This window comes from Rhinatrema bivittatum, chromosome 15 (assembly GCF_901001135.1).
Source record: "Rhinatrema bivittatum chromosome 15, aRhiBiv1.1, whole genome shotgun sequence".
In the NCBI taxonomy this organism is placed as follows: Eukaryota; Metazoa; Chordata; class Amphibia; order Gymnophiona; family Rhinatrematidae; genus Rhinatrema; species Rhinatrema bivittatum.
The window spans coordinates 65673767-65691264 of NC_042629.1; the positions used below are offsets into that span (position 1 = coordinate 65673767).

The window sequence follows — 17498 nt, forward strand, 5'->3', positions numbered from 1 at the left end:
AAGGGGTGGCAATCATTTTTATTGGCTCCTTATTGGTCAACCAGTTTGTATTCACAAGCTTCCTATGTGGGACCATATCGAAAGCTTTGCTGAAATCCAAGTAGATCACATTGAATGCTCTCTCTCAATCCAAATCTTTAGTTACCCAATCAAAAAAAAAATCAGATTTGTCTGACAGGTCCTTCTCCTGGCAAATCCATGCTGCCTCGGGTCCAGAAATCCTCCTGAGTGTAGAAAGTTCACTATCCTTTCCTTCAGCAGAGTCTCCATTAATTTTCCCACCACCGAGGTGAGGCTAACCGGCCTGTAGTTTCCAGCCTCCTCTCTGCTACTAAGCTTGTGACGCGAGACCACAGGGCTCTTCCACAATCCTGAGGTGTAAACTAGTTCTGGAAAGAATTTTATCCGATATCTAAACAAGTTCAGATGGATCTCTTATTTACTGATTACTTAGAGGCTGATTCAGAGAGCCTGCGAGCATGTACATTATCCAGGTAAAGGTGCCCAGATAGTTTTACTTGGGTTTTCAGCGAATCACAAATGGTTATGTGTTCTGCTGGATACAACTGGATAAAATATAAGTTATCCGGATAACTCTCTAGGATGGCTCTATGGCGCGACCAGACTTACCTGGATAATGCTGAATATTAGACCTGGCCCTGGATTGCTTCTAATTTTATCTGGGAAAGTTTTATCCATCTAAAAACACTTACCCGGCTGCATCAGCGGCAGTCGGCACGGTGGGAAATGCAGATCCTGCCATTTGTCTGGCTAAGTCCAGAACTTACCCTAGTCTAACCTTTTGAATATGGGCCTCTTAGTTTTTTAAGTGGCTAGTCTCTCAAGTTTCTTTTCAATGGCCTTCTTTTGGGACCAGCAGTTTCCTCCTGCTAAATTTGGGCTTCCAGCTCCGCTGGAACCAGGGGCTGGGATCTGGCGCCTTAAGCGCCACCCAACCTGCTGCAGTCCTGCCACCATGGACTTCTTAATTCAGCCACTAAGTGTCACCGTTGCATGAGGACTATGGCGACCTTCCCGGAGAGGGGAGGATCTGAGCCAGGAATCAAAAGCCAGCTCCTCCTTTTCAGTGTTCTTTTTAATCTTTGTCTCTTCCCTCCAATCATGGATTTGCACCGAAAACTGAAGAAATTATTCACATTATTTGTTTTTCTTTTTTGATCTTTTATGATTTTATATACAATTTATCAGTTATATTACTTCATGGTCTGAGAAGAGTATTCTTAACTTGTACACATTTAATTTAATTAAAAAAAAAAAAAAAGGTACACATGCATATTTTGAAAAGTTAAAAAAAAAAAAAATCCCAGTCGTCTTCACCATGTGGTATCTGCCGCCAGTTTGCATAAGGTAAGAGTGCCATCCCTTCCGTATATCAGGAATCATACTCGAGCAAAGCGCATCCAATTCTTAATATCGGAAGGGTGGGTTTCAGTAATTTATGTTAGGGTTATAAATAATAAATAGGAAACAGATACTGTCATCCAAGATATCCATTAGCAGAGACTGAAAAAATTCCTCCAGGACTTACTCAAGGGAAAACACAGCATTTACCATATCCCCCCCCCCCCCCTACCACCGTCGCCCTCTTCCCATCTCACCTAGGCGCAGGCACTCCTCCCCCTCTCAGCTCCCTCACTCTCCGGACTCCCTCCCCCTTCGCCTGCTGCAACCTTCTGTCTGTCCTGTTTGATGCAGCCTCCGTTTCTCAAGCCCTGATTGGGGGGCGGGGTGCCTTCATGACACCATGGATTTAATGTGAAAGCTACCGACCGACCGACAAAAACTCATCTGATTTGGAATGAAGTGTTGCTGGCCAATTCATTAACAGGGCTTACAATTCTAAGGTGGTGACGCGTGTAATACTCTTTTCTCTTTCATCCAGTGGTTTCCTCCTGCTGCTTTGGACTTTTAGCTCACTCAGAAGCAGTCTCTGCTGGGTCTAAGGCACCACCTTTGGAGTTAAGATTTAATGCCATCAATTGTTTGGTCAGATGTAGCCGGTTGGTGCTGAATATTGCACTAACCGGCTAAATTTGAAGTCCCCTCTCCCCGGGCATGCTCCAACCCCGACCTTCTTTTCTCTCACTAAATCTGTGGGTACAGAATTCAGCCGGGCAGAGAGATATTTAACCAGCTAGATTTATATGGTTAAAAGCCAAATTTTATCTGAATAATTCTTTTGAATATCAGAATTCTAGTCCTGCTCCCAGGTGTTTCCACTGTCTGGTCGCTGTTCTTTTTTTTAAATATTGTTTATCTCTTTGTAATCTGCTTTAAACTCTTTTGTAATAAAGCAGTCAATAAGTTTTAATAAATTCAAATTCAAATATCAACCCCTTAGACCAGGGCTCTCCAAACACAATCCACAAGGGCCACAACAACAGGATGCATGAGATTTCTTTGCATACAACGAAGGCAGTGCATGCACCTATATCTCATGCGTATTCATTGTGGAAATCCCGAAAACCCAACTGGATTGCAGAACCTTAGGCCCGAGCCTGGGGACCTCAGCCTTAAGACTGCAAGCTCCCTGGGGCAGTGACATGGAGAGCTCTCTCGTACAGTGCTGATGGGGGTTACATAAATAGTAGGGTCCCACACAGCAGCACGAATACGCTTTTGTCGGATCCATGGGCTCAGGGTCAGCTTGCGTTTGTAAGACCTACCTATTGCCAGGACCAGAATGAACGGTCTTCTCCTCCCATATCCCGAAGTGCATCTGTCACTCCAAGCTCCCAGCAAAGGCTGGAACATAAATCCTAAAACAAGAATGAATCCCATCAGTACCAATCATTTTGTCATTTCTTTTTGCTACAGACGCTAGAAAAAAAAAATACTCTCACATAAGACTATCAAAGCAGGGGTTTTCAGAAAGCAACTTCTCCTTAACTGCTTCCACTATTATGAATCTAAAGGAGTGTGTGTGTGTGTGTGTGTGTGTGTGTCTGGTGCTGCTGTGCTGACCTTCATCCTAACCCAATCCAGGCATCACGCCGATACACGTGATGTATGAATACAGCACCAACAGCTCATGAGCTAACGCAAAACGAGGAAATATTTTAATGACAGCTGACGTAGCTACAGTCAACCTTGCATAAGAACGTAAGACTTGCCATGCTGGGCTGCACCAGGGGTCCATCGAGCCCAGCATCTTGTCCTCAACAGTAGTCAGTCCAGGTCACTTGGAAGTACCTGGAAGATCCAGTGGGGAAAGTCATTTCCGTATTGCTTGCTTCCAGAAGTATGGGATGGAGATGCTCAGCCTCTGGACAGGAGAGCTGGAATGTGACCTTCAGCAAGCTGCCTTGTACCAGACGTGATTTAAGGAAGCTTGAACAGTGGTCAAAGAGATGGCAGCTGGGATTCAATGCTAAGGAGCTGTCTGTGATGGGGGGTGAATGGCTGTTGTGCAGAGAGCAAGAGAGGGACCTTAGGGTGATGGTGTCTAGCAATCTGAAGACGGTGAAGCAATGTGACAAGGTGATAGCTAAAGCAGAAGAACGCTGGGCTGCATAGAAAGAGGAATAACCAGTAAGAAAAAGGAGGTTATAATCCCCTTGTACAGGTCCTTGGTGAGGCCTCATCTGGAATAGTGAGTTCAGTTCTGGAGTCCATATATTTATTTATTTATTTATTTATTTAAAGTTTTTCTATACCGGCATTCGTGATAAATATCGCATCATGCCGGTTTACATTTAACAAGTGGATAGGGAACAAAAAGGTAAAAAATAACATTGATCCTAATAATAGTAATAAATAATGATAACAGTAATGATAAAACATTAACACATTAAACAAGAGAAAGGCTAAGGAATGCAGTTACAATAAAACAAGGGAGTAATACAACTTGGAGCATAGAAAAAGAAGCAGGGGATTAAATAGAGAGAGTATATAATGTCAGACAATGTGCTTGAAGCATTAATGAATTGCCCTTATGAGGTAGGGATGTTAATTACCATGATTAAGGCAAAGTCTGAGCGACTATTTAATAATGGAATAGGTTCAGTTTTTAATAATGGAATAGGTTCAGTTTATATCTCAGAAGAGACAGGATGAGGTGGTCCAGGGAAGGGCGACCAAAATGGTGGGTGGTCTACATCAAATGACTTATGAGTAGAGGCTGAGGGACCTAAATATGTATACCTGGAGGAGAGGAGGTGCAGGGTAGATATGATACAGACCTTCAGATACCTGAAAGGTTTTAATGATGCACAATCAACAAACCTTTTCTGTTGGAAAGAAATCAGTAGAACTAGGGGTCACAGAATGAAACTCTAGGGGGGATGACTCAGAACTAATGTCAGGAAATATTTCTTCATGGAGAGGGTGGTGGATGCCTGGAATGCCCTTCCGGAGGAGGTGGTGAAGACCAAAACAGTAAAAGATTTAAAAGGGGCATGGGATAAACACTGTGGATCCCTGAAGGGTAGAGAATGGAAATGAAGAAAAGAGTGCATGAGGGTAACTTGCTGAAGTGGCTGTTACTACCCTTAAGCAATAAGATACTTTTGATGCAACTGCAACATTGCTCTCTGCTCCAATGGCAAGTAGTAACAGGGAATTGGACTCAACAGCAATCACCAAGGGCCCCTGACTTTGACAGTCTGGGAAACTGATAATTATAGAGGGGACTCGTATGGCACAGCAGATGCTACCATAGGTTTGCTGGGCAGACTGGATGGGCCGTTTGGTCCTTTCCTGCTGTCATTTCTATGTTTATTTATTTATTTATTTATTTATTTAAAATTTTTATATACCGACGTTCATCAGGGATATCACATCGGTTTACAGTGTAACTGAAATTGGCGCCTGGGAGGGCGTTTTACATCGAACAGATATAACGAAGTAACATATAAATAAATGAGGATGCGATTTACATCAAACAGATATAACGAGTTAACATAAGAACAAATGAGGGGGGGAGATAAGGGCGGGAGATAATCAAACAAAACATTATGAGCAAAATTTACAAAAATTTACAAATATATATAGAGTATCAATATATACAATGTATTCATAAAAATAGCAATGTCCTAAAAGGACAATTGTGTAGAGTTGGAAGAGGGAGGGGAGGGGATGGGGAGGGGGTGGAAGCGGATAAGAGGGAGGGAGGGGTGGAGGGGGGGTTAAAGGAGTAAGCGAGCTAAGAGATAAGGGGCATGTAGGACGGCTGAGCAGAAAAGGGGCGAGGAAGTACCTAAAGGTGGGGGAGAAGACAGGGGAGGAGGGTAGGTGGGGATGAGAGGGGATGAGAGGATGAGGAGGGTAGGTGGGGATGAGGGGATGAGGAGGGGATGAGAGGGGATGTTTAACCTTCATTTTGAAGGTAGAGTAGATATCAATCTCTAGGTGAACAAATTCATGTCGAGATCCCACCTCTAACTGCAGGAGCTATCAATCCTGGCTGCAGTTGTAGCAGCGTTATTCTGCAAGGTGGTGGAACTCTGTTTCTTCAATCAACATAAAAAAAAGTCTGCCACGTGCCCCCAACGTATTGGAGTGCGGCAGCACTATCCTACGTGCTCAGACTGCTGTCAAAGTTGCTTGTGCTCGCCGTATGTCAAATCACTTCACTCAACTACAACCATGCTCCCAGCTTTTCAGAAATTTTTTCCGTGGCTTTAATGCAGATACACTGCTAACAGCAGAAGGCGAGACAACCCCTTACCCCCCTCTACCCACTCATTCCTGCTCTCCTCCATTACAGTAACGGGTGTTACCAGGAAAGCTACTGACAGGGGTGGGTTTAGTAATGGGAAAGGAAGGTAACATCATGGCCCCTCCCCCATCCCCAAAGCTCTGTGGGCTTTAGGTTAACCAAAAATATGCAAATTAATCTGGTGATCATAGCAAAGACCTAGGAATAAGAGGGTTGTGAAGGAGTGAGTCCCATAACACCTTAAGGCACTGGCTCCAGGTATCTGGACTGATCCTCCTTAATGCACTCTCCAGAAAGGAGTCTTAGTCCGAAGGCTTTTCTCTAAACAGGGGAGCTAAGAAGGCAGGCCCAGAAGGTAACAGAGGCCCCTGGGAGGGGGAAGGAAGCAGAGCATACACCAAAACTGCTTATGTTTAATTGCTGCAGCTTATTTGCAAGACTGCTTAGGTAAGCAGGCCCTTTTCTGCTTCTTTTGTGTAAGTAATAAAAAGTTTTTTTGAGAAGAAATGGCCTGCGTCCAGGCTAGTGTGTCCTCCAGCACATTCCCCAAGCCGTGGGCTGCTTCCACGGGCTCACAAGGGCAGACGGAATAAGCCAGTTAGTCTTTTTCTGCCCACTGCTACGTACTGTGCATGCAAACTTCTCTTAGAAGGCGCTCATTGTATTGTAGATAATCTGAAAACCAGATCTGTTTAGGGAAGTGAGGGGGTTTCGCGAGGACGAAGGTTGAGAACCATTTCGTTAGCATGCTAACGGATTCCGCTGAGCCGGCCCTGCTCGTAGCCCACAGCATCAATGGGGTTACAGTCCTGCTTTTATTTAGTCTGTCAGTTTTAGAAAACAATGGTGTAAAAACCAGAAATGCATCACCCTAGACAGACCAAACCAGCTGGCAAGCCTAAATAAACCACCAACATCTTGATCTACATGGCTTCCGACAAATCTTGTTAGATGTTCCAATCAGGTGGCAGCAGTTTTAAACAATTCAGATTACCCATTCTGTAGTCGAAAGATATTCAGTTTGATCTTCTTTTAAAATAAATACCTCACTCATAATATTGACGTTTTATACTAGCTATAATCTGGCTGCAGAACTCCCAAGTATTTTCTCTGTGGTCAATTGGAAAAAAAAAAATAAAAATCTGAAGAGCAACCCAACTCATCCAGGTGTCATGCAGAACGGTTACCCGTATAAACATCAGAAGAAATCCATCCCAAGTTGCTAGTAAGCAAAAAGTTAGCAACATCTGAAAGCTGCTTCTCCGTGTTGGGGCTAAGGTCAAGTGCGGCGTCAAATACGGGAGCTCTGAGGTGGGGATGGTTCCTTCTCGGCCTTTTGGCTGAGATTGAATGAGAGGCAGGGGTTAACGTCCAACCAGCCAACCTCACCGGGGGACTAACGGCCATTGCCAAAGAAGGAGGAGGACTACATTTCCTGCTAACAAAACAAAACCCTATCTGAAAATCATTCTTTGGCCTTTGGGAAATGAACCACTGTAGACCCAGTCCAAAGCAGGAGAAAGAGGTCAGCGTCACTGAAACCACCTCTACGGTTCACACCCTATAGTTGTGCAGCAGAGAGGTCAAGGAGGTATCGGTACACAAACTGAACTGCTTTCTGTCCCCAGCAGTGGACCCCCCCCCCCCCCCCCCCCAGAAGTAGGTCTTTGGAACAATGTTTGGAAACATTTGGGGAACCTTGACTTCCTGCTGTCCACGGTATACTCCTCTAGATGGGTACAAGGTCAGCTTCCGCTTGTAGCACTGTCAAGAAAGTAGAAAGCTTTTGGCTAAAAATAAAATAATTCAGTTAGAGATTAGGTGGCAGGATGATAAAATGAATTACCTAATATCGGACTGATGAACCACACCATGCTGTACAGCTCATCGGGCAGCCCCATTTGTAGGAGGACTGGCGTGACGTAGGCGGTCTCCATGGCGTAGCTGAACTCAATTCCAAACAGAATGCACCCGTTGAACAGCAGCTCCAAGAACGATCTCCTAGGGTGGAGGTCCCCAAAATCGATCAACTCAATGGGGCAAGGGGTGTTGGGGGGAGGGGGAGGAGAAGGCCGAATGAGTTTTCTCCTCTTTGGGTGTCTCTTAAAGTTGTTTGCCCGGTGGCTGATGTGGCCGGTGACAGCAGCAGAGTAGCCACAGCTCTGTAGCCTCCAGAACTCCTGACCAGCCAGACTGGGAAAGGCAGCATCTGTAGGTGGGGCGGCTGAGGCTGAAGGGATCATCATGAACGAGCCCAGGTGTGTTTATTCCTGTGAGAGAGACAGAGAAAGAAAGAATTCTGATTCATCACATGGGTTCATTGGGACAGCGTCCTTCTAAATAATGGAGTGGATCTAATATATCCCAAAATATGATGAATGCCCGAACCTGTTGTCTTCTTACCACATGGTGGCAACCACCTTATTTCTGTAAGAATATCTTGCACCCAAGCATGCAGCACCAGCTGGGGGGCAGGGAGGCGGTAAAAGGGCTTTCGCCATGGGTTTCAATAGTTTTCCCTTATTTATTTTGTGATATCTTACAATCAATTAAATATAAAATGATGCCAACTGAAACAGTCTATGCATATTTTGGAAAGAGCACTGCTAAGTGAGGCTCTGTGGTTTTTCCCCACTAATAGGAGTTAGTGAACACCACCCTGGTAAGCAGAATGGGGCAGCTCCGGGTGTGCACCATTGATATACGAGACCGTAAGAGCAGGTTTCAGAGGGTACAATAAACAGGAAGGTTCTGCTGCAGCGCAGGGATGTTGCTGTCCTTTCAAAACGATTGGGTAAGGACGGCATTTTTTTTTCCAGTTTGCATCATCTCCCACGTGAAATGACACAAATGCCGACAAAAGGTCGTTTTGCTTTGTTTCTATTGCATCAAAAAGTGCGCTAATTGATTTTAGCGCAACCTAAAATGACGGAAACGGAACAAGCAACAAAACGAGTTCTATTTCCATGCACATCCCAACTACAGCGTTACCCGCACCAGTGGCAAGGTAGACCAATAATGTTCCTCTAGTGACACAGGTCCCGTGCACCCACTGCACTCCTCTAAGCTAATGCAGGTGCGCCGGGATGAACAGATGAATTGCACTGCAATATGAGCCAGGCTGTACCTAAGTAGGATCTTAGGGGCCGTTATTCAAAAAAGCTGAGCTCTTAAATGCATTTCCCTACATTAGATAAAGTTTTCAGCTGAAAAGTCATATAAATTTACCCAAAATGTTAGGATCCTAAATGCAGGCCTACTATTTATTTGTCTAGATTTAGGCCTCTAAATTAGGCTCCTAGTTCTGAAAAATCAGTGCTCAGCTCCTAACTTTGTTTTCCCTCCCTACCTCTGCCCTCATGGCTATCCACTTTTTAGGCTTCTAATGAAACTAGGAGCCTCACATTTAGGCCCTCAGTCCTAGTAAATACTCAAAAGATCCAATTTAGGAGCCAAAACTCTTTGAAAAATTGTCCCCTAGGTTTTTCTGGTGAGCAAAATACCAAGTCCTCCCCTCCACCCCAATGGAAATGCTTTATCCATGAGACAGTCTGTTGCACCTACACCCTGGGGCCTCAGCACGTTACATCAGCTCGTTGGGGTACAGCAACTCAGCAGTTAATAGCAGAGCACTTTCAGTGCGGGTCCCTTAATGGTAGGGGGTTTGCTGGCATTTTTAATGGCCAGGAAATCATAGCAACACGCTATTTTGTTTTGCGTCATTCTCTCACCCCCCCAACAATATAAAAAGCAAGACAACTGTGTTTTGTTTTGGTGTTTTACAGTTTGCTAAATAGCTTTAGTTCTTGCTACAGCAATTTACTGCATGCCAAAACAGAGAAACAAAGCAAAACAAAAAAAATAAAATAGCAGACCACACAAAAGATTTTCCCATGCAAATCCCTACTAGGACCATCTGCATTAGATATAATCCCTGTTATCAGTATATTGTTCCTATAAAAAAAAATAATAATAATTTTATCTGCCTCCACTAGGGTTTTTACATAAGGAATATTTCGAGGTGTTTCTTGTTAGATATCTAGTCCAGATCTTGACTCCAATTAAAAGGGAAACCTAAAATCAATGAACTCCTAGTTGACCACAGAAATGTTGCTTACCTCGGGTACACACTATATTTTGTGACAGAAATAGATTAAAACATCACAATCTTGGATCTTAGCTGGAAACCTCACCCGCAATCAGGTTAAAATCCTATTGGGTATTTTTCCATTTTGTTTTTTTGGGGGAGGCAGGCCTTATGTATTATGGGGGCATAGGTTTAGATCTTTAAATCTGTCCCCATATGCCTTATGCGGGAGACCCTGGCCATTTTAATAGCGTTTATATCCTTTTGAAGGTGCAGTCTCCAGAACTGTAGACAGCACTCCTAATGAGCTCTCGCCGGAGACTTATACAGAGGCAATATCACCTTCTGTTATCCTGCTGGGGGGGGGGGGGGGGGGGAGGGCATATACGTCTCCAAACATCTCTAAGCAGCACTTACTCCATTTTTCATACCTTTTGCTTTTCGGACAAATGTTTACGCACATTTCCAATACATGCATGATGTACATTTCTCAAGTGACTTTCATCGTAGTAAATTCCATTTACGCTTGCACCATTCCTTGCATTTAATCTCACCCCAGCGTCTGCTCTAAAATACTAATGGAGAGACTAATTAAAGAAAAAGAAAAAAAAAACCCAATCTACTCATGCTTGTAAAATAATGTTATGGTTTGCAAGTGGCAGATTGCCCAATAGTGATGTCAGGTTAGCAGAAACCAGCCTCCCTCTAAGCTTGTGTAAGTCATCTGTTTTCCCTTTGCATTAAGAGCAGTGAGTAAATCTCCAGCTGTCTGCTATGCCGCGATGTGCTGCTGCACTCGATACCGAAACGCTCTCGACAGGATTTTGCGCTTTAAAAAAAAAAAAAAAAAAATAGATCATAGGCCTGGATTAAATCTGCAGTGTTGAGTCATCCAGTCTTGCAGGGCTGCTGCGTTCATGTTTTCCCTGGGCAAGGCGGAGGTCAATGGAAGCTCAATGCCTAGCACCAGCAGTACAGGAGGGGGGGGAGGACATCAGTCCTTGTGATCTGCTGGGAAATACGCACCTTCCTCCCGCCCAAAAAAAAAAAAAAAATCCAAGAAGCAGCTGCCAGAATGAACAATGAAAGACACACACACACACACACACACACACACACAGTAAAATAAAGCGAAGTACAATTATCATCATTTTCCAGTATTCTCTCCCGTGCCAGGGATCTACTTCTCTGTCCTCATGTGCCAAGTTCCTGCCAATATTTTTTATTCTCACTTTGGGCTGAGCGATAAAATCTTGGCACCACTTGCTTTGGGAAGGGGGCGAGACCCCCCCAATCCAGATGCAAGCCCTCCCCCCAAATGATCATTTTTCAGAATTCCCAGGCTGGCCGTGCCGAGCTCGTGCACTTGTGACGCTGGCATGGTCCATCCCATCGGCTTTGAACATGCTCGCGGCGCTAAACCATGGTTGTGCAGTCGATGGGATGGAGAGAAAAGAGCGTCTGCATGAGGTCCAGGCCAGAGCTGTTGAGCCCTGGTGTAATCTATTAGGTATTTCAACTAGAAGACTAACTAACATCCGCAGCCAGCCAATGCACAGGTGCGGTTTGCAGTTTGCACAGTGCATGGCGTATTGTGCAGAACAAGGTTATGCATGGCTCAACCCATGATGCTTTGAGCAGCAGCACCCTGGAAACCCAACTGCCAGGAATGCTGTTCCCCGACTCCTCCTTAGGAAAGAGGAAAAATAATCCAGGGGTGAACAGTAGTTATCCATTCTGGCACCTAAATATTGGTGGTGCTGCTTCCTAGCTCTGGCCCAGATTTGCCTGTTCAAAACTAAAAAAAACTTATAACCCATTTTTCTTGTGTTCAATCCCCCTTCTGGCATATATGTTATGTACCACAGCCTACGGTTACTTGTAAATTCTGTACAGAATCCCAGGCAAGGCCGCCAAAAGCAAGAAAATCATCTTAACGAGCTAGCGATATACGGTTTACAGGGGATCCCTGAAATGTTTTTAGCTTTAATAATGACGAGTTTTGCAGGTCACAGAAGTACTGTATGAGGCAAGGAAGACATATCATTTGTCAAACACCTAAACTGGGTAATAACTCTGCCAAGCAGCTGTTATTAGGCCCATAGTAATTTCAGGATCTAACTTGTGGGTGAAAAAAAAAACCCCCAAACAAAATCCTTCCCCTTTACAGATTTCCAACAACGCCAGGTATCTAGGCTTCCCTCTGGGCTATGGAAGTCTAGAGGGGAAATTACTTCCTCTAAGCAATAACAATTCTACATTAAGAAGCAGAGCATCTGGTGCAAAAAACGTTTCCCAAGAACACAACCAACTAATGTTTATTTTCTAAAATGGCACCGCTTCCCGTAAGAGACTGTTCCACACCTGAGCCAGAAATAAAAATAAATAAATAAATTAGAAAACCATCCCCTTTCCATGCCAGACCATGTTCCCTTCTTCTCTCCCATCCTGGCTGTTCAGTAACTCCCTTCTTCTGCATCCTTAAGACATTTGGACAACTTTCACCTGCCATGGCGAGATCTAGCGGCCATATTGGTCCGGGAGAAAATCTGAAATTTCATCGAGTTATGAGAATATTATTGGACCAACATAACAGTAATAATTTAGAGGCGGGGGGCACATGAGCTTGAAAGATCAAATAGATCACTTCTTCAGATGAATTAAGAGAAAATAAAGTTATAACGCCATTAGAAAGTTAACAACTAGATCTTGTTCTGTATAAACCAGGGCCATTTGAATTAGCCAATCATCTTTATAAAACGTGACTATGAGAATAGTCTTTTATCATATAAAACACTTTCCCAAACCCCTGATTGCCTATGCAAATATAAACAGCCACATACACTCAAATTTGATGCCAAATTATTTCTACTTCCTTTACATGCAAATAAATGCAAAATTTCCTGCTGGGAAAACTGCCCACTGCATCTGTCCACAAGTGTTTTAGTAAAACAGTCTGTCAATGAGGCTTTCGCTATTTCAGGTCATTGATAAAAGGATCTCTGTGAGCACGGAGAGGCCAATATTCAAAGACATTTAGCCGGATAACTTTATTTGGGGACCTTCTAATTATCCCGCTGAATATCCAGGGTAACGTAACATCCAAATAATTTTTTTTTGGCTTTTAATAGGGTAGACAGCATGAAATCTATTGTCAGAAAAATTTATCATCCCCTCCCCCCAAAAGAAAACACAAGATATTTGTTGCCCATATTTGGACTGCCTAATAGGTAGGGCTTCTACAAACACTCCATAGATGACCTCTAGTTCAGCAGAATTCATCCAAATTCTGATGTGCGTTTTCCTCGGTTTTGGGAAACCTCTGAACCGAAGGCCCTCTATGAGCCTTGGTATCGGAAGTTTGGGGCACCAGAGGCCTTTTGTACTTGTGTCAAGGTCGGGAGGAAAGGGGCTCCACCCAAAGTTAAAATGTTGGTATTGCCACAACATTTCACATTTGGCCCAAGCAGCTGTTAGACTGTAGGCCTTAGCGAGCCCACACACACCCCATGGCCTACGAAGGAGAGCTTACCATGGTGTTTCACATGTGCCCACTTAAACCCACCGTGCACGCGACGTTCCTGGAAGTACACGCTGTAAGAAGTCATTTTAGCATGTGCATGTTAATTTCTGCCAGGGCCTTAATGCATAGCATTATTAAACTTCAGTGCACAGGCCCCTGAATTGTGTAAGATATTTTGGTTCTGCTGAATATTTTTAAGCAGCATTAAAATTCGTTTTCTATGAGCCATACCAGCGGGATACACTTCTTCAGAAGAGACTGGCTATTACATAGATTTAGGTTGAATACTTTGTTTTAGTTTCTGTTTCCTCAATTAATGTTCCTTCTTATAAGTGGTCCAGTTCTCAGTGATCATTAACATGTAAATATATTATGCTTTATTCTTGTTTTGGTTTTTTTTATAATTATTTTGATCATAGTATTTTCTTTCAGGATTCTTGACTGTAAATTGTTAAATTCTGAATAAGTAATCATTTTATAAAAGATGTTTTTAAGCAACTGATATACAAAAAATTTTTTGACTGTGATAACTATGCTGAAGATTGTCCAACCAGAAGTAGGTTGGACTCGGCCTTGGGTCTTCTTTCAAGCTAACCGACTACGTGAACATGAATTAATAAAGAGGAAATTATCTTTGGATTTACTGCTCAGGACTTATCACTGGGTATCTTGTAAGGTAACCTATACATTACATTTCATCCCTAGATCTTTACGCTAGATTATCCTCTGAATTTACTTCTTCAGGTTATCTCACTGTACAAATAATACGGGCTTATCCAGAAATTGGTAAAGACCTGGATGTATAAGAATATTTATAGATGTTAATAGAGATGCGGTAAGAGGACCTGCTTTGAGGGGGGAGTGTGGGTGGATTTACTTGTGTGTGTGTATTATGCTTATAATATTTATTGGTTTTTCTTATGTTTATGATATTTAAATTATAATCTGCTTTACGGTGCATTCTGGCTCTCCAGGAGCACTGCCTATTACCATAAAAAACACACCCCTTTTCCTATCGCATGCGATATTTAGTGCATTTTGATAAATTCAGGCCTAAGTTACTTAAACAGTCACCTTCCAATTTTGGGCCTTTGATTTCTTGAGAAATTTTGTCACCCAAGATCATTTGGACCCAGAGTGTGATGCAGGACTGGCGGAAGGTGAATGTTACAGTCAGAAGGATGAGTTTTTGACTTTAGAGATATCTGGCTAGTGGCATTCTTTGCATTAGAGCAGGTTGCGTAAAGAATTCTGAGCCACCTTGAGTTATTTGTTTCTGTCGTGCACAGATTTACTCCAGGGCATCATTTTTCTCATGCCTTCGAATTTCCAAGAAGAGGGGGACAGGCTGTTTTCTTTTGTTATCAGAACATAAATTATAATGTGTGCAGAGAGAGAAAGAAAAAAAATATATCTTTTCTTGCAGACAAGATACTAATGAGCTTTGGAATTTAAATACTTTAGAAACATGCATGCAGTCGCTTATTAATGCGCGGCCTGGAATGCACAGCTGCAGCTTCCAAAGCAAAAAAAAGGGAAGAAAACATGTTTTATTGGTTGATTACTCAAGATCAATTTGTTGACAGCCATGCAGAGTCAGTGGGTAGGTGAGACTCCTCTGGGTTTTTGCGAGGGAGGGGGATCTCCTGATCTGCAGTTCAATTAGGCCACACAGAAAAAGAAAATAGAAAAATGCATTGAAAGAGATGCACTGATTTTTTTTTTTTTTTTGCAAGGTTGCCTCCCTGCACCCTTTTTGAACTGCGGCACTCTCTCTCAATCTGCCGCCATGGCCGCACATATCAAACCTGGTCCCGATCTGGTACCTTTTTTTTTTTTTTTAAACAAAATTACAACTGAAAACACTTTAGACCGATCTCCTGTGAACATGCACAGTATTTTTACATTAGAATGTCCCCAACTAAAAAAGGAATATTAAACTAGGTTTAAAAAAAAAAAAAAAAAAAAAAAAGGTTTTATAGAGCTGCAAAAAGCCAGAACAAGTGCTCTTCTGGATTAGATTAGAGACGCAGACTATGACAGCTAAGGGACGTAAGGCCCATCCAGTCTGTCCCAGAATATTTCCCATTTCAGAGCCATAGACCTGTAAATCGATTTCTGGCTTTTCTTCCTTTAAGAACATAAGAAATTGCCATCAAGCCCAGCATCCTGTTTCCAACAGAGGCCAAACCAGGCCACAAGAACCTGGCAAGTACCCAAACACTAAGAAGATCCCATGCTACTGATGCAATTAATAGCAGTGGCTATTCCCTAAGTAAACTTGATTAATAGCCGTTAATGGACTTCTCATCCAAGAACTTATCCATACCTTTTTTGAACCCAGCTACACTAACTGCACTAACCACATCCTCTGGCAACAAATTCCAGAGCTTTATTATGCATTGAGTGAAAAAGAATTTTCTCTGATTAGTCTTAAATGTGCTACTTGCTAACTTCATGGAATGCCCCCTAGTCCTTCTATTATTCGAAAGTGTAAATAACCGAGTCACATCTCCTCGTTCAAGACCTCTCATGATCTTAAACACCTCTATCATATCCCCCCTCAGCCGTCTCTTCTCCAAGCTGAACAGCCCTAACCTCGTCAGCCTTTCCTCATAGAGACTAAGGCTCTTCAGTGCTCATCCCAGGCTTTCTTAAACTCTGTTACTGCTTTTTGCCATAGCAACGTTTAAACTGACTCCTCCCCAGACCGGAGAAGGTGCCGGTGGTGGTAGCAACAGGGCTGGCACTGGTGCTCACTTCAACAGGGAGAAACCAAAATCCTCTCAAGCCTTCTCCCTGATCTCTCTCTCTTTTTTTCACATTAGAGCTGGATTAATTGCCTTCATAATCAAGATTTTGCAGCCAGGGCTAGAGGATGAGCTGTCATTCAGGGGAATTAAAGCCTGACAGCTCGCCATCATTTGCACCATGTGCTGCGCCCATCATGGAATTTAACCGGTAAATAAGAGAGAGGGAGAGAAATCCCCCGATTCTTCACAGGATGCAAGCCCTTTCCCCAATAGTGCAATGATACTGGTGGCAATCTTAGGAACCAAGGGGAATTAGTAATCGACAGATTTATTTCTCCCGTTTCCAGCTTAAGGGAAAAAAAAAATCAAAACCCCAACCTTTTGACAATGCAGGCCCATGCAATCTATCTGCAGTCATTCCTCACCCGAAATGCTGATTGCAATTTGCAGTTTTTCAAACAAGAAAACAGAGGGGGGGGGGGGGGAACCCCCTATATAGTGGTTTAGCCAGCGCTCTAATGAAGGTATATCAAGTTGCCAGCCTGCCCAACCACTGCTGAAATTACAGGAAAGTACAAATATTCAGGCAAGGAAGATCACAAGAAGCATTTAAGGCAGCAGGCAGTCACCTCTGGCATCTTCTCCTCCGGGAGGCAGAAATCCGCTCTCTGTGCACGAGGAGGGAAGGAACAAAGCCTCGGACCGGAATTCTCCGCAGGCAGGAAGCTAACGGGGCCCTGCCGGTGCCAGCCCTGCACCCCTCCCCCCACCCACCCCGAGCCTGCAAAGCAGGAGCCGACCCAGGCGAACGAAGGGGGCTGCTCAGGCACCCAGGGGAGGCTTCCTCTCCCTTGCAAGCGCCTCTGGAGGTCACCCAGCCCCCCCCCCGCCCAGGAATCCCTGCCATTACCTGCCCTGATGAGAGACGGAAGCGCATCCTGAGGCAGGGGACCCTCACACCCCCCCTTGGCTCAAGGCTCCTTCCTGCTGACTAAGGAGGGTGGCAATGACATCAGGCCGCCTGGCTGCAGAAAGCATCAGCCACTCTCAGGGCCCCAGCTCCTTAAAGGGGCGGGCCCTCCGGCCATCGGCCACGCCCCCACCTCCATTCATTTTAAGGTGGCCCCCGCCGGCCACGAAAAAAAGGGGCAGGTAAATGGCACCGGAGGGCAAAGCCGAGTTTTAACTTTTCAGCAAACCTTACATGGGCTTGAGATACACGAATGGGATCTTTTTAAATAAAATAAATACATGCATACACATCTTAAAATGACTCTCACTAACGAACTTCAAAATATATTTAAAAAAAAAATCAACAACCCAGATTTTAATGTGGCTGAAATGAATTAACTATCCAATCAAGTCGGCCCTGAAGTACCACTGAAGCCGGTCTGCTTTTCAAGGCACATGCAACCGGTCTGGGGGGGAATGGAAGAGAGACCCGGGGGGAGTATT

At 43.8% G+C, this 17498-nt stretch overlaps 1 protein-coding gene across 3 annotated transcripts in view; it reads right to left on the bottom strand.

Annotated features, from left to right (window-relative positions):
- The window catches only part of SLC45A1 (solute carrier family 45 member 1), a 38161-nt gene extending 21079 nt beyond the window's left edge, over window positions 1-17082 (bottom strand). Inside the window, exons 1-3 of one of the 3 annotated variants that reach the window (XM_029578734.1) lie at window positions 16954-17082; window positions 7527-7950; window positions 2688-2780 (exon numbers count right to left, since the gene is read on the bottom strand). In XM_029578734.1, coding sequence (XP_029434594.1) covers window positions 2688-2780; window positions 7527-7926 — 493 coding nt within the window. In that variant the 5' untranslated portion in view covers window positions 7927-7950; window positions 16954-17082. Of the gene's footprint in view, window positions 1-2687; window positions 2781-7526; window positions 7951-10198; window positions 10299-16672; window positions 16805-16953 lie in introns of those variants that run through there. The other 2 variants (XM_029578736.1, XM_029578737.1) reach the window with 2 other exon arrangements.
- Window positions 17083-17498: the final 416 nt, after the last annotated feature.